Genomic DNA, 22,360 nt, shown 5'->3' with positions numbered 1-22,360 from the left:
TAATGTTTTAAACACATGAAGTAAAATATATAGGATTGTAAATGGAACCAGTTATATTGAAATAGTTATCCAAATACACATATCCAATACAATTATCCAATATGATCTAATATCCAAATACATACAATATTGAAATATTAAAGTATTACATTTGGAATTATTAGGAATTATATAAAATATGATTGATTCCCTTTATAAAAATTTATAATATATAATATTTTAACATGTATATATTGAAACTAGGTACAATATAATTGAAATAGCCATCAAAACACACATATGCATTTTAAAATATACATATAAATGTATTTTGATAACTATTTCTCCATAAGACAGCTAAATGCCGTAATGGATAGAGTGCTGATCTTGAATCAGGAAGACCCAAGTTCAAATCTGGCTTCAGACACTTACTAGCTATGTGACCCTGGTGCAAGTCACTTTTTGCCTCAGTTTCCTCATCTGTAAAATGAGCTGGAGAAGGAAATGGCAAATCACTCCAGTATCCTTGCCAAGAAAAAACCACATGGGGTCATGAACAAAATTTCTATATAATTGGTTCCTTTTATTATAATAGATAATTTATGTAATTTATATATCACATTTGTAATGATATAATTAATATAATGTAATTTAACATAGGTATTATACATATATTAAAATATATATAAATGTTACATGTATATATTAAAATATAATGATATATTAAATACGATATAATAAAAACTAGGTTCATGGACCCCGGATTAAAAACCCTTGTTCTAGAGTAGCAGTTTTCAAAGTTTTTGGTCTTAGGATCTCCTCAAACTTAAAAATTATTGAACCCCTCCACCAGGAACTTTTGTGTGTTATCTATTGATATTTATCATACTGGAAATTAAAATGTCTCAGTAGTATTATGAAAATAGTTTTGTCCTCACAGACCCCCTGAAAGGATTTTGGGTACCTTCAGGGACCTCTAGACCACATTTTGAGACATGCTTCTTTAGGCGATAGAGGGTTTTCCAAGCTGTGATTTAAAGGTTGATGTACATGCCAGTCAAGCATTACCTAGGAATAAAATTTATGTTAGCAGGTTTACATGTACATTATAGGTGGACAGTGTGTATAAAATCACATGTACATTGTGAATTCAGTTCACCAAACATTCTCTGAAATTAAATTTTATTTTTTCTATTAATGAAAATCTGCTTTCTCTTCCTTCTACCTCTTCCCCCTTCCTACCTATGAAAAAAAAAAGAAAAACAAAACCCTTGTAACAAATATATTTAGTCAAGGAAATAAGATTCACCAAATTCTTGATTTGGCCACATGCAAGAACAAAGGTCTCATTCAGCACCTTGAGTCCACCACCTCTGCCAGGAGTTGGACGGCAGGTTTCATCACCTTTGGAATCATGGTGGCTCATTGTGTTCACCAAGCATTTATTAAGCTCTTGTCAGGTGCCAGATACTCTCCTGGCTAATGAGAATATAAAGATAACAGTGATACAATCCCTGCTCTTTCAGATTTTACTTTGATAGTGGATCTATTGTAAACATTCTCACAGTGTTATGGTACCTTCTAGGTTGGTACAGGAAAGAGCATTGATTTGGGAAATAGCACGTGTGTTCCTTCTGTGCTGAATGCTCCGTGCCTCCGTTTTCACTTCTATGTTGGGATGAACACTATTGGCCTGTGCACCTCTCCCCCTCTACCTTCCTCAGTGGAATATTAAGATCTTAGTGAGTGACGCAGTAGATCTGGAAAACAGATGGTCAGTCAATAGTCAGGCAGAAAGCATTTATTAAGCACCAACTGTGTACCAGGCACAGCACTAAGCACAGGGCCATAACCTTCCCTGGCGCTTAATACCTGCTGAGATGCTGATTTAACAGAAAGAGCTGATGCTGGAGAAACTCCAGTTTCACTTTCCACCAGTTCTCCTACCCTGAGCATGTTCTGCTGGCTTAGGACAACTGATATGTTGGCAGAGAAGGGGAGGGGCTGAAACTGGAAACTGAGGCAAGAGCTGACTCAGCTGACCAAAGCTCCAAATGCCTGATTGTTCTTCTTTAACCAGGGTGAACTAATTTCTAGGATAGAAGAGTCCCTATTCTTTAATTAAGTCAATATTCTTTTTTTTTAAAAGCATTGCCCTCCTCTTTTATTTAACTTTATCTGACATTTCCTCTAATTTTTCATTTTCATTTATTCTACTTCAGATCCCCAAATGCTGTTACCTCTATAGTCTTAAGGCCCCAAATAAAACCAAATAAAAATGCCAAATATGGCAAAAATAAAAATAGCAAAAGTAGCAAACCCACAAAATAACTAAAAGATATGCGTCTGATTTCCTTCTGTTGAGAAAAAGAAACACATTCTTTTGATTCAACAAATATTTGTTACGTGTTTGTTGTGGTGTGCCAAGCTCTATGATATGCACCTTGGAGGAGATGTCCAAAGTTTAGTCCAGACAAGATCTGTCTTCTATTATGGTTCAGTGCAATGACGAGCTCATTGATAAGGCCACTCCCCCCCCCCCCCAAGAATGCCAATCACGCCCCCTCCGTAGCTTCTCAAACTGGATTCTTGTCCACGTGTAGACCCATAAATCTCCTGTAGACCATCTGCTCCGTGTGCTGGAGGTCTCAGATCCAGTCACAGGTTTGCACATCTGTAGCTGAAAGGACCCCAGAGCTCTGGTCTCTGCATTCCTCATCTCCGACCTGGGATTTGAGCCTAGGTCTCCTTGACTTCTAATCCATTATTTTATCCACTACACTATTCTGTCTCAATGAGGTCTTCCTCTAAGGCTTTTACTATATTACATGTACTAAGGGGATCAAAGAGAAAGGAAAAGGACCTATATGTGCAAAAATATTTATAGCAACCCTTTTTTGTGGTGGCAAAGAATGGGAACTGAGGGGATGCCTATCAGTCGGGAAATGGCTGGGCAAGTTATGATATATGATTGTGATGGCATGATGGTTTCAGAAAAGTCTGGGAAGACTTCCATGAACTGATACGAAATGGAGTGAGAAGAATCAGGAGAACGTTGTACACAGTAACAGCAATGTTGTAACGGTAATCAACCGTGAAAGATTTATACTACAGTGATCCACCACAGCTCCAAATGACTCATGATAGGGAACTCTCTAGCCGTGGGGGAGAGAAGTTAAGTTGTTGAAATCCTTTGGGCTTTCTTCTGAACTTTGTCACTCTGTTTGTAACCGTCTCTTCAGGCAAATTGGAGACAATCTGATTGTACCTGGAGGAGTGAAGACCATTGAAGCTCACGGGAAGATGGTAATCCCCGGAGGCATAGATGTTCATACTCACTTCCAGATGCCATACAAGGGAATGACCACGGTAGATGACTTCTTCCAAGGGACTAAAGCTGCCTTAGCTGGTGGGACCACCATGATCAGTAAGTTGAGTCAGCTGTATTTATTCAGTTCTTTTGCCCCTAAAAGTCAGAGGTTGATTAGTCAGTCCGTGTGATAATGAAGAGTCATTTTCAGGGCCAAATCATATGCTTCTCCCATCATTAATTCTTAAGATCTTACTAGTTAAATTGACCTGGGAGGTGAGCGAGACTGTATTAGGTATAGAATTAGTTGTCCATTGTCTACATGGTAGGGATCCATGGTGCAGATGGGTGGAAAATGGAGAGGTAACTTGCTGTCCACTTGTGTTAGTATAACGGGCATTGGAAGATCTGGGTCCTGAGATGGGGCAGAGGAAGACTTTCTGGGTCAGCCTGTCAGAAACTAGTTCCCAAGGGGAGGTAGACAGAGGAGAGACCATTTTAACCCATTGGAGCAGTAGAGTTGAATCTAGGAGGAATGGGGTATGCAGAGAAAGAGTGGTAGAGAATTAGCTTAAGAATGAACAGATCCTTAGGATTTGCAGGCCTTGTTAAAGAGAGGATTAAAATGGTGTTATCTGGTATTGCAGAATATTTGGACAGCTTTCTTGTCTTTAAGATTAGTAAGGGGTCTGGTGGTAGCTATCTTTTCTTCTTCCCCCTCTTCCCTCCCTCCCTTTTCTTCTTTTTCTCCTTTCCTTCCTGCCTCCCTTCTTGTCTTGCTCCTTCTCTCCTTTCTTTCCTTTGTCCTTCCCTCGCTCCCTAGCTCTGCTTATCCTCAAGAGTCTTATCCTGCTGGTGAAAGGTATCCCAGAAGGGTCCAGCTTTTCTTTTCCTCTTTGCCAATTGGAGGAGGAGAACCTTCTTCTTCCCTCTCATCTCCCCCTCCACAGGATTGCATCAGTCGTACCAGATGCAATTAGAGGTTGCTTGAGCAAAGATACTCAGGTTTTTTCCCCCAGCCAGGAGGAGGGGCCTGATCCCTACCAGCTGATTTCTCAGCAGCCGCCTTGCCCACAAGAGCCCCTGGTTTGGTGCCAAACGTTATTAGTAGTGGTTCGGTGCATTTCCTTTCTGATAAGTGCACTTTGGCTGAATTTGATAGTGTGAATAGTCTTGGGACTATGCTTTCTGCTACCCGGATGGGGGTGGTGGCGTGGGGGGGTGGGGAGATGGAGAAAAGCAGGTCTAGTTAGCTTCCTCTATCTAAGCACCATTAATTTCCTCTGCGGGTGAGGGGATGGGGAAAGGTTTCAAGGGGACCAAATGTCAAGACAGCAAGGCTAGATCTGGCCCATATTGAAAGGAGTGACCTGACTTCATTGTCCCACAGACCCAGGGACTGAAGCAGTCTGACTAGGCCTCAACGAACAAAATTTTTATTGGATGCAGGATCATTGTTGTTCTTAAATTACAAATACTAATTCAATAAAAGAGCAAAGTCAGGAGACTATTAGCATAGATCTAGAGCTGGAAGGAAGCTTAGAGCTCGTCTCGTTCAAACCTCCTCACTTTGCCCATGAGGAAAATTACACCCAGAAAAATGAAATGACTTCTTGGGGCTAAATGTGACTTCCTCAGGGAGTGAATAATGGCAGATGTAGACAAAGGCCTTGCCCTCATAGAGTTTATAATTCAGAGACACTTTGACCCCACCGTGACCTCACAGACCTCAATCTGGCACTAAGAGGAAGCTCAAGGCCAGTTGCTTGGCAGTAGCATGTCTGCTGCAGGCCAGGATGCTGGTGGAAGTCAGGATGGCTGGAGTTACCACCACCCTCCCACACTGCCAACCACTACCAACGGAGGGAGGTGGATGTTGTGAACCAAGGGATAGGGGAAACAACCTGGGCTAAGTTGAGTTAACTTTGCCCCTGGGAGATTGACCTGGATGCCAGCTGTGGGGCCTTGGGGCAAGGAAATGTAAAGATTGTTCTAGAACTCTGGTGGGAAGCTCCTGAGACCCCAGAAAACCTTGCATTTTGCTTTTATCTTGTTGCAACCTGTTTTTTATCTTTGTGTGAGCTCCTTTTGCCATCTTGTAGAATGATTTTACGGGGGCAGGTCAGGGCGGGGAGTTTCTGAATATCTTTTTTATTAAAGAAATTGAGTATCTCAGTCTCAGGTTTTGAGTGGTCCATTGCCTAGCCATGGAATCATGACTGGGATACGGTTTGGTTGGGCTAGTAAAAGTCCGAAAGGTGGCAGAAGTAGCTGTGGTAGAGTAGAAAGAACGTTGGACCTGGAAGTCAGGAGAACTTGGATTGAAATCTGGCTGTGTGACCCTGGGCAAGTCTCTTAACCTCTGTTTGCCTTTGTTTCCTCATCTGTAGATGAGGGGATGAACTAGATGACCTCTTCCAGTTCTTCCAGCTCTAATTTGAAGGGACTAGAACCCATTTGTAAGTCACTAGTGTCTAGAGGCAGGATCAAGGTCAAGAATAAGATGCTTCAGCCCTTCTCCCTTTTGTACTTGTCCAGTCGACCACGTGGTCCCCGACCCAGAATCTAGCCTGACTGAAGCCTATGAGAAGTGGCGAGAGTGGGCAGATGGGAAGACCTGCTGTGACTACTCCTTGCATGTGGACATCACTCACTGGAACGACAGCGTCAAGCAAGAAGTCCAGAGCCTCATCAAGGACAAAGGTGAGCGAGGCAGCTTCCTTTTCCCCAGGTGCCCTTTGACCCCTTAGTGGCCCTTATTTTCCATGGGCCCTATTTCTTTTCCCTTTTGTGAGATGAGGTTTCCAGGGGGAAGGGGGAGCATGGGAGAGTCTGAGGCCTTGCTAGTAGGAGGGTAGCATCTGAGCCGTGGCTCCCCCAAGGCTCAGGTGGCATGAGGTGGGGTCTTTTGCTTCAGGCCCTGGGTTGAGGGCACAAACTCTCCCTTTTTCTGAAGCATCCAGCACAAGGTCCCCTTCAAAGAGAGCGGATGAATCTGGGTTCCTGTGGAAGGATTTTTTTTCCCTAAGGCCTTCGTTTAATATCTCCATCAGCAAATATTGATTGTGTGCCCACTGTGTGTGCTCAGCATTGGAGAAGGGGAAGACTTGGTCAGTGCACTGAAGGTATTTGCCGACAGTGTGCAAATACTCGGAAAGCGAAACAATACAAGACAAATATCTAGTGTGTCAAAAGGAAGTACATGATGAATTGCCCACTGAGGGATGTAAACAGTGATCTGGGAGGGTAGAGAAGGAAAGATAATGGGTTGGCGAGGCCTTGGGAAGAAAGAGAGACTTCCCATTGTACACCGAAATGTTCACGTGTGTTAATTATTGCTAAGTTCATAATTAAAAAAAGAAATTTAATGTTGAAAAAGAACAGATTTTCTCTTCTAGATTTTCTTTATACTCTGCTCCCTCCTCCCCTCCTTTTTGGGAGTAGGACTCCCTCTCCTGAGACAGTAATAACTTCCTTCCTCTCTCCCCTTCTTGGTTCACAAGTGTGGGAAATTCTGCACTGACGAACATTGTGGAAACCCCCTCTACCAAAGCTGGTCAGTAGCTCCTCCCTAATTTATAGTTTTAGAAGGCTGCCTGGCCAATCAATCAATAAGCTTTTATTTATTGCTCTTATTATAATATTGTAGCAATGTTGTAACATCATAGCAGTCACAACAGCCAGCATTCTCAGAGTGCTTTGGAGTTTACAGATATCTTATTTGATTCTCATAACCCACCCTGGGATGAAAGTACTCTTCTTACCCCCACTTTACAGATGAAGAAACTGAGGTAAACAGTAGTTAAGTGACTTGCCCAGGGTCACAAGCTAGTGAATGTCTGAGGCAAGATTTGAATTCAGGTCTTTCTGACTCCAGGTCAGATGCTCTGTCCACTGCACCACCTAGTTGCCCCTGTGCTAAATGCTGAGGGTATAAAAAAAGGTGAAAACAGTCCGTGCCTTCAAAGAAGTCATATTCCAACAGGGGAGAGGCATGCAAACAAGCCATATACAGGATGAATTGTAGACCCTTAGAGGGAAGACGGTGGTATTAAGGGGGTCAGGAACGGCTTCTTTCTGAAGGTGGTGTTCTAGGTGAGGTTTGAAGAAAGCCAGGGAAACCAGGAGGTAGAGACATCTAAGAATGGGGAGCAGCCAGTGAAAATGCACAGATGGAGTGTCTTGTGCAAGGCGGCCAGTGTCACTGGCTCATGGATTAGATGGAGAAGAGTGAGGTGTAAGAAGACTGGAAAGGTAGGAGGGGCCCGGGTTATGAAGGGCTTTAAAGGCCGGGGGATTTTCTCTTTGATGCCGGAGGTATTGGAGAGTTAACTGGAGTTTATTGGAAAAGGGGGTCATGGCATGGTTAGACCTGAGCTTTGATGGCTGAGTGAAAGGTGGACTGGAGTGGGGAGAGACTTGAGGCAGAGAGACCAGCCAGCAGCGTGAGGTGATGAGGGTCTGCATCAGGATGGAGGCATTTTCAGAAGAAAGAATGCACATAAGAGATGTTGTAAAGATAGAATCGTATTGGCCATATACTGCACACGAGGGTTTAGACAGTGTCAAGGATGACTCTTTGGTTTCAAGCTTGGGGGACTAGAAACAATGGTAGTGCCCCTGACAGAAATAGGGGAAGTTAGGAAAAGGGGACTGTCTGGGGGGGAGGGAAGATAATGAGCTTGGTTTTGGACGTGCTGAGTTTAAGGTGTCTCCAGGACATCTAGTTCAAGAGGTCCAATAGGCAAATGTAAGAACGGAGATATTAGGAGAGAGGTCAGGGCTAGATAAGTGGTCCTGAGAGGCTGAGAAGGAGCAGTCAGACAGGAAGGAGGAGAGAAGAGAAGAAACTGGTATCATGAAAACATGGGGAGAAAAGAATATCCCCAAGAGCATGACTGGCATCTGTGGTTGCAGAGGTCCAGAGGGTGGAGGAATGGGGGCGGGGTCTTTAGATTTGGCAATTAAGAGACTATTGGTAACTTTGGAGAGAGTACTTTTGGTTGAATGAAGAGCTTGGAATAAGACAGCAGAGGGTCTTACATCAAATGAGAGGAAAGAAAGTAGAGGCATTATTACAGATTCTTTCTCAAGGACTTTAGCCATGAAAGGGAGGAGAGATACAGGACAGTAGCTAGTGTGGGGATGGGCAGATCGAGTGAGGGTTTTTAAAGGGGCGTGGAAAGGGTAAGTGATATCTCCCTAGGCACTCTCCTCTCTTCCATGACCCTTCTTCTACAATACCCTCTTCATATGTAACGGGAGATGGGATCACCCTAGAAAGAGGTGCCCTGCATCCCTTCCCTCATTGCCTTTGGAAACAGTACATGAATCTCACAGATACCCTCAGCTCCCTAAGCAAGAAGCCTGTGAATTGAGGATTAGGGCAAAGAGATTTTTCTTGATAGAAAAAGATAGTTTAGTTCCCCTTAGCTCTCCCTATCTCCAGTGTGGAACAAGCAGCCAAGCTTTCTGAGGTCCCTTCCTGCTCTGGATCAATGTTAGGATCCTGAGATACACACACATGAGAAGTTGTTCATGGCTCAACATCATCTTGGAAGGATGTTTCTCATGGAGTGCTTCAGTAATTTGTGCTTGGTCTCTCGTGTTTTTCAATAATTTTAACGACCTGCTTGGACAAAAACGTAGTTGGCACTCTTATCAAATGTGCAGATGACACAGAGCTAGGAGGGATAGACAGAACTCATTGGATGACAGAATGGTGAGCCAAAAGATTACAACATTAGGTTGGACCAGATAGTCCTTTCCAGCTTAGATTTTGCAAAACTGTAATTAGTGTGGTCTGTTCTTCAGAAAACAAAGTAAGAGTTTTCCTTCCTGCCATTTGTGAATTCAAAATAAGTCTTCCCTCATGGCTGTTGGGTTTCACGTTATAGATGTGAGGGTCTTTCTGTGCCGTAAGGAAGTATGGGAATCCTCATGATAACAGTATCTTCTTGGTGTTTGACAAAGGTGACCCATCAGAAGGCAGGAGAGTCATCAGGCTGGTACATTGGAAAGAGGGCTGGGTTTGGAGTCCAAGGGTGTGGGCTCAAATCTTGGGTATGCTGCTTACTACGTGTGACCTTGGGGATGGCATTTAACTTTTCTTAATTACATGCAAATGAGGGGTTGAGACTACCTGGCATCTGAGGTCTCTTCTAGCCCTAATCTGTGGTTCTATGATCATGGTCACTCATTCATTTATTTAATTTTTTAAAACCTTTTTGTTGCATTTATTCGACAAACACTTGTATTTAGTGCCTGCTTGTGCAGAACACTGTGCTAAGTGTGAGAGAGATTGCTGCCTCATGGAGCATGAGACTAAGACACTTGGATAACTATGATGAACAATGCTATATAGAGAGCTTAATGCAATTAATAAGGTGCTATGAGAGGGCAAGGAAGGTCGTTTGACAGGAAGATCAAGGAGACCCTTCACAAAAGAGGTTGCATTTAAAGGAATTCAATGGTTGAACTGGGCAGCTAGGTGGCACAGTGGGTAGAGCACTAGACTTGGAATCAGGAAGACTAATCTTCCCGAGTTCGAATCTGGCCCCAGACACTTAGTGGCTGTGTGACCTTGGGCAAGTCTCTTAACCCTGTTTGCCTCAGTTTCCTCATCTGTAAAATGAGCTGGAGGAGGAAATGGCAAACAAGTCCAGTGTCTTTGCCAAGAAAACCCCCAGTGGGGTGGCAAAGTGTTGGGCATGACTGAAAAATGACTAAACACGAAGCAAAAGAGTCTGAACTTTATTTGTACACTTAGGGAGCCACTAACTGGTTTTTGAGCAGTGGAGTTGTGTGATCAGTGAAATCATTCTGGAAGCAGTGTGGAGGGGGGAGACTGGAGTTGGGAATCCCTGCTGGAGGCCTTGGTAATCTAGTTCAGGCAGATGTCAGTAAAGGCTGTAGTGAATAGAATTGTGGGTTCCTAGATTGAGAGATAGAAGGGCCTCAGAGGACCCAGTGACCACCGGGTCCAGCTCCTTCATTTTGCCTGAGAAAACCGAGTCTCAGAGAAGTTAATTAACTTGCCCAAAGTTATGCAGGTAGCAGATGTTAAACCCAGGTCCTGCGTCTCCAGAGCCTGCGCCCTTTAGAGGGACTGTGGGAGATGTGGGCTACATTTACCTCTCTCTTGTTTCTGTCCTGTCTCCAGCCCCTGCCTTTTAAATGTTTTTTGTTTCTTACAGGCGTCAACTCCTTCATGGTTTACATGGCTTACAAGGATTTGTATCAGGTCTCCAACACAGAGGTAACAATGACGTGGCCATCTGGTTTGGGAGTGCCTGGGTGGGGCTGGTTTATCCAGGGCCTCAGCTTCTTTGGCCCTGGGGAGCGCCATGGTCACCCTTGGAGACAGCCAGAGTTCCATTTGAATCTAGAGCAGCTCCAGCTACATATTTAATAAGGCAGTAGGCAGGGTTCCCACAGTCCTGCGGAGCCAGGGCTGGAGTTTCCACAGGGGGCAGCCTCCTTTGAAAGACAGCTGGGGAGGGGGATGGTCCTCTGCATCTCCTTTTACTGCTTCCCTTCTGTCTCCTTTACCCCATGGCCCCAGCTTAGTGTAGCCCTGGGAGGTCTCACCCCAGCAGCATTACGAGTGTTCTGTATCAGAGGGATTAATATCAGCCTATCTCTGACTGCTTTCCCGAGGAGGTCCTCGGGGGTGTAGAAGTCGTGGGGAGGGATGTGGTTGACTGGGCCTCTGTTTCCCAGGGGAAAGGGAGTCTAGATCAGAGATGAGGCCTCTCTGAGAACCAAGGTAGTTATGAATCACCAGATGTGTTATTAACAAGCCCCAAGGCCATCTCCATCCCACTTAGGGGATGGCGTGGGGCCAAGTCCGAGAAGTGATCCAGGATATTAAGGAAATACATTACCCCTTGAATTCCCCTCTCCCAAGATTCCCTTTGTTGGAATGCCTCTCCATTCTTCTGGGGAGAGAGGATGGCTACTGGAGCCAGTCATGCCCACTCGGTTTCCAGTGCCAGTCTCTTTCACCCTGAAAGCATTTTTCTTCTTGAGCCAACCAGAGCCCCAAGAAGAAGGTTTTCCTTTGGGCATTTGGGGACGTTCAAAATTTTCATTTCAAGATGTTCACAAGCATAGGCTTTCAAATGAAGACAACTGGTGTTCTTTTCCGTTTCAGCTCTATGAGATCTTTAGCTGCCTCGCAGAGCTGGGTGCCATCGCCCAGGTTCATGCAGAAAATGGAGATATCATCGCGCAGGTAATTGAATAGCCAGTGAGAATGCGCTTTCTGTCTGGATCCCCAGGCTTCTCTCTGCTGGAATGCACCACATATTTACATTGACCTTGGGCCATTGGATAGTAGATTTTGAGCTGGAAGGCACCATAGAACTCACCCCACGGTGGTTAAATGACTTCCTGGTAAATGTTTGAGGCAGGGTTCGAACCCAAGACTTCCTGACTCCAGGTTCAGCGTTCTTTCCACCATGGACTTTTCTACTAGATGCGCTGTTTCTCAGGGTTTGTTTGATCAGATTCCCAAACAAAAAAACTCTCAACTTCAGTTTCCTTTTCTGTAAAATAGAGACAGCAAAAACATCTACTTCAGAGTTATTGTGATGTTCAAATGAGCTAATATAGGTAAATCATTTTATAAAATTATTATTGGGTCAGCTGGGTGGCACAATGGATAGTGTGCTGGGCCTGGAGTCAGGAAGACTCATCTTCCTGAGTTCAGATATTGCCTTAGACACTTCCTAGCAAGTCACTGAATCCTGTTTGCCTCAGTTTCCTCATCTGTAAACTGAAAATGGCAAACCAGTCCAGTGTCTTTGTCAAGCAAACCCCAGAAGGGGTCAGGAAGCATTGGACATGACTGAAACTACTGAACAGCCACAGGGTTTAAACCCAGATCATCTGATTCCCGGTGCATTGCTGCTTCAGAGCACCATGTTGCTCTCCTGAAAGTTAGTGGCGATTTTTCCTGCAGTGAAAACAAGACCCAGTTGCTTGAGAGTCATTATCCTAAAAGGAAATCCTGTTTGGAGCAGGCTCTATCTCAGAGTGGAAAAGGGGAAATGATTTTTTTTAAATTAAGACTGAACCTGATGGGGACTGTAGAACTTAACTGCCTCGAGATGCTAAGAGAATGTTTTTTAAAGATGGGCTGGAGAAATTCCATTGATTTCCTGGGTATATTGAATGACTTGCCATAAGAGTGATGAAAGTTAAGCCCCAGAGCCCAAGTGGATCATTTGTAAGGAAGCAGGAAGTTCTATCTGCTTGCTAAATGGGTTAGATGAGGAGATGCATTATGGAGAAGAACTACCCCGGCTTGGGCTTGCACGTATCCAGCAGTGGAGACTCCCAGAAGGAAGGGAATGGAATAGATGGGTCAGCTCTTTTGTTGGTAAAAGTAACAACTTGCCTTTCTATAGTACAGCTAAGTGGTTTACAACAGCCCTAGGTGGTAGTCAGGAAATAGGGATTTCCCCATTTTACTGAGAGGTGGAAACTGAGCCTCAGAGTGGATTTTGAAGAATTTCACATGGAGGGAGGGGTTAGGCTGGGACAGAGAAGCAGGTTTTAGTGCATAGTGGGGAAAAGCTTTCCAAGGATGAGTGCTGTCCGAAAGTACAAGGCATTAGCCACCTGCAGAGGGAGGGAGTTCTTCCTCATCACTGAGGTGGATGCTAGATGGCCGGGGGGGGGGATCGTAAGGGGGGGATCGTAGGGGAGGTCTCTGCATCAGGTAAACATTGGACCACACGGCCTCTGGTTTCCCTTCTAGTTAACAGTGTGCACGATTCTGTGCCTTTCCTGATGTCAACACAACTTATTTAGCAGCTGAGCCAGGATTTGGGCTTGGTTCTCTTGACTACAAATCCATTGACTTTTCCACTAGATGTGCTCGATTCCCAAACAAAACAAAACTCTTCCATCAACCGCTTGGGTATGATAACCATAATCATAACTAATGCTGATAATAATTATAACCAGCATCTACATGGCACTTTAAGGGATGCAAAGTACTTTACAGACATTTCATTTTTTTTCTCATAACCGCTTTACGTGATTATTTCATTTGAACCTTATAGCAACCTTGGGATGCTATTATAACTGCGGCAAGCAGGAGTTAAATGACTTGCCCAGGCTCACACAGCCAGCAGGCGTCTGAGGTCACATTTGAACTCAGGTCTTCCTGACTCCAAGCCCGGTGCTCTATCTGCGACACCACCTAGCTCTTTTTCTCAGAAGTTTTCCTAGGCTTGGTGAACGTGTCCACCAAAGTGGGGGTGAGAATGTGCTTAGATCCATCAGGACTTGGAGTGGTTCCAGTGAGGGTGAAGAGTCTTCCCAGAGACACTCCAGCTCTCTGGCACCAGCCTTGTCTGTCAGGCAGAGTTCTCCCCGTGCAACCGTCAGACTCTGGATTTTGTCCTGTTTGGGGAAGATGAAGGGACGTTGTGTCCCCTCAGCATTCTTAGGACCGTGGGGGAGGAGTAGCTGTGTGTATGGGAAACTCTAACAGCATCTTCCCAGGTGCCCCCAGAGATATTCCAGACACCTTGTGTGAGGGTTGAAAAGGAGGAGAAGCCACAGTAGTGTTAGATAGAAACTCTCACTTACTCTTTGAGGGCCAGAAACTCTTCTTTGAGTGCCAAAGCTGCTTCATCAGGATTCTCCATAGACCCACATTGGATGCTTCTTGACTCATTTTGAGAAGGTAGCATGGTGTAGTGGATAAGGCCCTGCCTAGTCTTTGACATTTCATTGCTATTCTGGTTACTTCCCAGCTGTGTGATCTTGGGTGAGTTACTTCTCTGTTCTAGCCACAGTTTCCTTATCTATTAAGTAACTTGATGGCCCCTGAGCTCCCCATCAAATCTGAATCTGTGCTACATTTAAAGTATATAGCTTTTTTAAAAGAAACTCCCTTGCTTGTCTTTTCTCCTAAGACAGTGTGCCTTTGAGTCTGAGTTTCTTGATGCCAAAGGGCCTTTGGGGCTATTGCCTCCCTGCAAACAAGAAACGATTGAGGGCACTTTTCCATTTGGAGGAATTTCTGGTATTGTTTATTAAGTTTCATCTTGGCTATGAGAGATCTTGTTGTCTGACAGAAGACGGCAGATGTACCCTGGGATTTCGAAATCCTTATGTAAAAGGGACTAAGAAGGAGAGCCAAACTTGGCTCCTTTTAGTACAGAGTAGAAAAACCAAAAATCTGCATCATAAGGTTGTAGAGTAACAGCAGAATCTAAGAGCCTGGGCTCTCCTGCCCCTTCTGTGGCTGAACTGCCTAGAGCTCATGTGAGGGTATCATCAGCAGGTGCTTGGCTGGCATTTGGTAAGCGGAGATCATGTAATGAAAGCCCTTCGTTCAGTGGTGAGATTCAGCCGGTTCGCAGTGGTTAGGCAGAAGGGGGACCCAATTTTAGGTTGAGTTTGGCAAATCGGTTGTTAGTGGGGGGGGGGCCTGCGGCCACCACGTTAGGGGTGTCTCAGCTTGGTTCCATAGAGAACCAGTTGTTAATTTATTTGAATCCCACCACTGCCTGCATTTTGTAGAGGAGGACTTGTCCTAGATTCAGCTACAACCTGGGCGGTAGTGTCACTTGAGCTGGGAATTCTGTGCTACAGTAGGGCCGAGCTGATTGGGTGTGTTCACACCAAGTATGGCACCCATAGGGTGAGCCTCCATAAATATGGAGCTACCAGGCTGCCTAGGGAGAGGTGCATCTGCCCAGGTTGGAAACAGAGCATACGAAAGCTTCTCCATTGACTAGGAATAGAATCAGTGAGGGGATGAAGAAGGGAGGTGGACACACACACACACACACACACACACACACACACAAAAGAAACTGGGACCTAAGTCTCCTAGTTTAGGCACTATTTGTACAAGTAAGCATATAAAATATGGATAACCTCGGTGCCCAGTCCGATTTTGTTCTTGCTTTTTCATAAGAATAAAAATTATTGCCTGGTGGATCTGAATGGGTCCCTGCCTTTCACACTGAAGAATTGTTTTTGCTCTCAACACCTCATTGCTCCCAAACAAAGGAAGGCCTTTTCATTCCTGTGGAGATGAACACTTCAAAGGTGTACGTTATCTCCATTTTCCACCCCAGAATGACCAAAGCAAGCTTCCAGAACAATAGACCAGGCTCTCGATGATCTTACGCATTCTTGGAATGAAGCTTGTTATTTTAAAAGAATCAGGATGGCCTGTCACGGATCATTCCAGGATCACCGTCCTAATTTGACAGCCCATAAGCCCTCTAGCTCAGCAGCTTTCTTCTGGAGAGTGGGGAGGGTGGTTTGCTGATTTAGAGGTCAGCCTGTGATTTATAGGGTCACAGAATTTAGAGGTGGAAGAGATGGTCAAACCCATCATTTTACAGATGGAAGAAACTGAGGGCCCTAGAAAGCAAATAGCTTGCTTCAAGTTTGCTCAGGGAGTCAGTAGTAGAGCTAAGATTTGAACCCACGTCCTTGGACCTCAAATCCAGCACTCCTTCCGTTGTCCCACACAGGTTCTCTCTTATCTATGCAACTGTTGTTAGGTTGCCAAAGTATCCTAGAGCTTATCTTGGTGGTGGTGGGGGGTGGGGGGATTCTGTTCTGAGACAAACTAATTAGTAACATTATTCTCTTATAGTTATCCCCACTGCATGCTCTGAGGATGGGGGTTGGTGTCCAGAGGAGATGGAGCCAGAAAGAGGGATGAATGGGATAGGCTCCATAAAGCCTTACTGAATTGCAGATGAGGAATGAAATGTCCTTTAGTCCTTCTCGCCATTACGTAGCAAATGGTTCAGTAGGGAACGTTCAGAATACAGTGATGTCTCTCCAACCCAATTCTAGTTCAGTTGAACAACACAGTGCTCGCCAGATAGAAGCATTCTCCTCTTAAGAGTATTGCCTTTTTCCTGGAGGACATTCCTGAATTATTTTGTGGTTTGAAATGCATGCACGTGCATGCTCCAGGTGCACACACCTGCAGGCTTGGAAGTATGTGTGATTCCGACAACTTCATTACTTCTGTGGTTACCACTCCCTCCTGCCAGGCCAGCGTAGCAGATGGGTTCTAGAGAATTGTCTGTTTATACCTGTAATGCAGTGTCAGAGGTCAGATATGGAGAAGTGGTATGTCATACACATAGAATGCTGCTGGCTCGAAGTAAAAGATAAAAATATAATTTGGTAGGCGTCTGCCCCGTTGAGCAGCAAGAGGTAGAGTATAAGGACTGGATTTAATTTAGGGGATTATAGGCTTAAATAGAAAGGAAACTCAGAGGTCATTTGGTCCAGCATCCTCGTTTTGCAGATGAAGAAAACTAAGGTCTGTAGAAGTTAGGTTGACTTGCCCAAGGTCATACTGATAGAAAGTATTAGAAAAGGAATTGAATCTGGGTTAGTAGCTGTCACCACTGCCTCCCGAGGTTCAGATCTCATCTCTGCCACCTACCTGTATTGTCTCGTTGAGGTTGTTTCCTCTCTCTCTGGGCCTCAGTTTCCCCATCTATAAAATGCGAGACGTTGGGCTCACTAGTTCTCTAACCATTCTTGTGGTTCCGTTTTCTTTTTCCATCTTTAGATGGAAACATTTTCTAGAATTCGCCACCTTCTTAATTGATGTAGTTAGTTGGTATCTGTTGATGTCTGGTTTTCTCATCCCTCTAGGAACAAACCCGGATGTTGGAGATCGGAATAACTGGCCCCGAAGGCCATGTGCTGAGTAGACCAGAGGAGGTAAGTGGCAAAAATGAAGGAAAGAAACAAAAGCTGGGGCCCCCCTCTGGAGACACGCTCTTATCAGAAGCCGGTTTTCTTCCTCCAGCTTGTCTTATGTCAGATGCATTTATGTTTGGCAATCACTCCTAGTGTGTGTATTTCCCTCCACCCCCCCCCCCATACACACAGCTGCGTATTGCTCACACATACATTTGTGCGCACACTCATCTTGGAGTTGCAGAAAAATCGATAAAAAGAGGGAAACTATATCGAAGCATTTTATCAAAGGCTTTCTTTGGCCAACACAAGCAGAGAGCGCATCCAAATTGGAAAGGGATTGCTGAGAGAGAGGGGATGTCTCTCTTCTAATCTCATTAAGGCAGGTGAAATCCATAGACTATTGGGAATGGCAGTGGGAGGGAAACGTCTGAATTCCTTCACAAGCGAGTGGAGCTGTGGATCATGTTTCAATTTTTTTTCCAATCCCAGAATCATTGACTTAAACTTTTCCGTGTGGATCCATGCGTGGTTGAGAAATTATTCAGCTACATTCTGTAGGTTTTATGTAAGTTTGATCATTAAATATTCCATGTCCTCCAAAACTACAGTTACCAGAATTTCCTCCCATTCTGGAATTGATAATTCTTTTGAATGATGGTCGTCTTTATATCATCATGAGTAAAATAGCTAATATTTGTATATTTCTTTGGGTCTTGCAAAGCTCTTTAATTTCATTTAATCTTCATAACAGCCCTGTGAGCTTAAGTGCATAACTTAACCCCTGTGAGGTTAAGTGCTAGTATTATCCCCCTTTCACAGATGAAGGAACTGAGGCTGAGAGAGGTCGACTTATCCGGTTAGGAAGTGTCAGAGGCAGGATTCGAACTAGTTTCTTCCCTGCTCCAAGTACAACATGCATGCCCCTGTAAAACCCAGCCGAGTCATATTGCACTCATCTACTGGGCTCAGGATTGGTGAGGGGATGGGGGGGGGCAAAGGAATACAGTGGGAAAGTTTATATGGGTGTCTCCAGAGTAGCACTTACTTGACATGTTGGCATCTGCCTATAGGACTGGGAGTAAATAGTAGTTTGGCATTGCAAAGGCTGGCCTGCTGGCAATATGCGATGGGCTGCCTAGAACTGATTCTGTGTCTTGCCTGTAAAGGAATAGAACTCCCTTCCTGTTCCATGATTCTAAGCCGATATTGGTGATAGGAGGCAGAAACCCCTGAACAGAAGTATCTAGTTCTCTCCTGTCCCTCCCACTTGTAGTGATCCCTTCTTTTTGCTGTTACTTGAATTTGTCATTGGAATTCATTAACAGCTTTTGACCCTGGCTTATAGGCCAGATACATCTTGCCTATAAAGTCAGTCACCACCATGTGGGAAACAAAGCCAGATTAATTCCTCAGGGTAGGTTGGTTTGGGCTAATCGGCGCCATTCTAGAAACCATTTCTAAAGGCTAACCACTGAGGAGATGTGCTTGCAAGATAGATTCCTTCAGCTGGGTCACTGAGGGAGTCTGCAGTGGGCCAGAGGCCAGGGGATTTCAACGAAAGGCCTATTTTTGCCTTCTCTGGTTTGGCTCCCTCTCTCTCTCTCCCTTTCTTCTTTTTAATAAGAGGCCTTTCAGCTGTAGCATCTGTCAGAACCTTGGAAGCCCTTGTGGGTGAAGTCAGAGAGGGTGATGTAACCTTCCAAAGATAGTCAGGTTGCCGAAGTGCTGGGAATCCACGCCGCACTGGGAGAGAGAGAGAGAGATCAGAGGCCAGGGTTGAGGTCATAGGGAGCTGAAGTGGTCAAGACAGCTGCTCAGAGGAGGGCTTATCAGGGAACAAGGCAGGCCCTCTCTAGTTCAAAGCATACCTTGGCTGTACCTTGAGTGGTGCCTTCAAGCACTGGAACCCAGAGGCTCCAGAGAAACTGGAGAAGATAATAGTCGGAGAGATAGCAGGGTCAGCAGCTTCCTACTTGGTCATCTCAAAGCCCAATGTCACCTTTCTTCCCCAGAGGGGAAAAAGTAGCTTGTGATAACTACAGACTCAACTACTCAGGCTTATATGGTCTGCAAGCCATGTTTTTCCCAATGTATTTTTTTCAAAAATTATTAATTAAAATTGGTTGATTTTAAAATAAGTTTAATATATACCTAAAATAGATAATACACTTAGAAATAAGTCACTTCCTGCTCCATCTTCTCATGCAAAGTAAAACATTACAGAAAACCTATCAACAGTTGTATAAAACCTTCCCACTGTATTCTTTCATAAAAAATTAAAATGGGTTTATTTTGAAATAGATACAATAAATACATATCTAAATAGAAATAAGTCACTTCCTGTTCCATCATCCCTCATGCAAAGTAAGACATTTATTTTTTTAAATAATTTATTTTTAATTTTCAACATTTGCTTCCATAAGATTTTGAGTTTTAAATTTTCTCCCCCTCCCTTTCCTCCCTCCTCCCCAAGACGGCGTGCAATCTGACATAGGTTCTACTTGTACGTTCTTATTAAACCAAAGGAAAACATTTACAGAAGAGCTGCCATTTGTATAAAGCCTTCCCATTGTATTCTTTTCTAAAAAAAAAAATTAAATAGGTATAGACTTTTAAAAATACTGGTCACTTCCTCCCTTGCAGCCAAGTAAAACATTTACACAGATCCTACCAACACAGCAACCACACATCTGTTGGTATATATGACATCTTGTACCCATAGTCCCCCAATTCTCTACTGTCTCCTGCTTCGGTTCAGTTAAAAAAATATTCGTTAAGCATCTGCATGGTACTACAATTAGATGCACAGAAAAAAATAATCAAAACTATTTTCTATTGTTGAGTTTATATTCTGCTGGGCCATATGTAGCATATACACAGATCATAAAATGATAGCTGGAAGGACCTTCTGAGGTTATCAAACCCAATTCCCTCGTTTTACAGACAAGGGAATTGAAGGCCAGGGAAGCTAAGAGATAGGATGAGTAAATACAAGGTGCTTGGAGATAGGAAAGTGCACTGATAACTCTGGGGGAATTATAGAGGTAATGAATTTAAAAGGGCTTTGAGATATCTTAGTGAATGAATCAAGTACAGTTTATAGTGGTTATAAGCTATGCTCCAGAATCCCAGCTTTGGGTTTATAAGGATTGGATTTAATCTTGGGGGCATCCTACATAATGTTCTCTTAAGCTTGTGACCTCACCCAGGTGGTAAGGAAGGATTAATTAATTTATGGTGTGACCAACCCCTTGGACTTTACCTTGCAATGCTGTTACTCAGAAGGTACCAGGGTTTCCAGCTGTGGTTCAGCTGGTGTTTGCTGAGTGTTTTAGACAGACATTCTGGTACTCTGATGGTATTTGCCCATAGGGGTGGGGTGCACCATTTAGTGGGATGGGAAGATAAAGGCTGTAATATTTTTTCAACCTTGTTTAGGTACAGACATGGGATGGGTGTTTACTTAACAAATAGAGCCAGCTGAAAAATTCAGCTTCCTTCTCTGTTAGCTCGTCACCACTCATCTCCATGAGGAATGGCACCCAGGCTCCGGGAGGCGGAAGGACTGGCAGCTGTGTCGGGGAGGGTGGTCCCTGGTCTTTCTGATGTCTGGATTCCTTTTTTTTTTAGCTGGAAGCCGAGGCTGTTTTTCGGGCGATCACCATTGCCAGTCAAACCAACTGCCCTCTCTATATCACCAAGGTCATGAGCAAGAGTGCTGCAGACATCATCTCCCAAGCCCGGAAGAAAGGTAAATTGTGTTCTTAGTGAGGGCCCTGTGCCTCTCACTCCATTCTTCTCCGTCCTGGTCTCCTCCTCAGTCAGTGTCCCCAAATATGCTGAGCATACACATGTGGGATTTAGGATGTCAGCTCTAGAGTTGAGAAGGACCTCTGATATCAGTGACTCCAACCTCTTATTTTGCAAATGAGGAAATTGAGGCCCAAGGAGTTTAGCGACTTGTTCCTAAATGTAGGCCCTTCTCTATCTATCCTGGGAACTTGTTTATACATCCTCACTATTGTTAATCCCTGCTAACTATGCCTGTTATTCCAGCATCTCTGGAAGAATAAGGTCACTTTAGAGGCTGGGTGGATTCTGCTGACTGGCATTTATCAAAGACCTGGTCCCTCCACCTGACTGGTAGATGGCCTGACCCCAGAATGAGTGGTCTGTGGGTGGTTTTGAATGCTGTAGGGACAGACGGTGAATGAGAAGTCAGGGAAGGATGGGAGAGACGAGAAAGAAAGTGGCTTCAGAAGAATCCATCAGGATTTCTGCATCGGGTGAATGCCAACTGCCAGGACGTTAGGTAGGAATGAAATATTTTGGGTGGAGGAGAAGCTGTGAGAACAAATAGTAGTTTAAATACCACATTTTGGGCTACATCCCCAAAACTCCACATGTAAGTGATTGGGGCTGCCAAAAATAGCCCAAGCTGCCTTTTGATGCCCAGCTTCCCTGAGGGTGGGTGGTACGTTCTTGTGGGTAGAGAACCCTTTCTGTCTAGGCAGCCCCAAGAGATTTCACTTGGTTCCCTGTGTTACGCACTTGACAGCAATTCTGTGTGTGTGTGTGTGTGTGTGTGTGTGTGTGTGTGTGTGTGTGTGTTCTGCTGTGGTGTTAAACTTGTCATCTGACACAATATTATTTTTTCCTTGATGCCTGAGTCACAGGAGGGCCGGATCTGGGAAGAGGGCCCAAGTTTCTCCTGTTCTACTCCTTCCTTTCATGGAGAAAAGTAGAAAGTAGGCACGTGTACACAAGCCTGCAAAGCCATCCTGGGAACCCCCTTCTCCATGCGGGTTCTCACAAGTATTTCTCTGCCCCGTCAGGTTCTGCTTTGAGTGCTGTCCTTTTGGACGGACTTGACCTTGGGTTCTGTTTTCTTGAATTGGTCCGTTTCTTTACTGGGGAGGGAAAGACTCAGAGTGTTTGGCCTCAAATAAAAGATTTCTCAGGAAGAGATGAAATATGATTTAGAGCCAGAAGGGACGTTTAAGGCCTGCTGGTCCACACCCCTTCATTTCACAGTTGAGGAAGCGAGTTCATAGTGTGGATTTTTTGCCCAAACTCTACTTCATGTAGAAGAAGGTCCACAGTGCAGGTCTGCCATAGGGCCTCGTATGGCCAGTAAACTGAGTGTCAAGGGAAAGAAAACATATTTTAGTAAGGAGAAAAAACTGGCCCTAGAGAAGAAGGATGTCCCTGAAGCTTTCTTTCCACCTTCTTTCTCTGGGGAAGAGAAAAGATAATTCTGAGCCTGGGAGACTTGGTGGTTTTCATGGTTATTGTTGATTGAGTTGCTAATGGATTTCCAAGGTCCTGGTGACCCAGCTTCTGCCAGTGGCTCCTTAG

The 22,360-nt window shown here is 44.4% G+C and overlaps 1 protein-coding gene across 2 annotated transcripts in view; it reads left to right on the top strand.

Annotated features, from left to right (window-relative positions):
- The window catches only part of DPYSL3 (dihydropyrimidinase like 3), a 140,542-nt gene that overhangs the window by 103,831 nt on the left and 14,351 nt on the right, over positions 1–22,360 (top strand). For both annotated transcript variants that reach the window (XM_036750723.1, XM_036750724.1), the window contains exons 3-8: positions 3,222–3,406; positions 5,828–5,992; positions 10,486–10,547; positions 11,445–11,525; positions 16,952–17,020; positions 20,633–20,753. In XM_036750723.1, the coding sequence (XP_036606618.1) occupies positions 3,222–3,406; positions 5,828–5,992; positions 10,486–10,547; positions 11,445–11,525; positions 16,952–17,020; positions 20,633–20,753 (683 nt within the window). The remainder of the gene's footprint in view (positions 1–3,221; positions 3,407–5,827; positions 5,993–10,485; positions 10,548–11,444; positions 11,526–16,951; positions 17,021–20,632; positions 20,754–22,360) is intronic.

This window comes from Trichosurus vulpecula, chromosome 3, assembly GCF_011100635.1.
Source record: "Trichosurus vulpecula isolate mTriVul1 chromosome 3, mTriVul1.pri, whole genome shotgun sequence".
In the NCBI taxonomy this organism is placed as follows: Eukaryota; Metazoa; Chordata; class Mammalia; order Diprotodontia; family Phalangeridae; genus Trichosurus; species Trichosurus vulpecula.
Note: the sequence above shows the minus strand (reverse complement) of the source record. Positions and strands in the feature narration are given on the sequence as shown.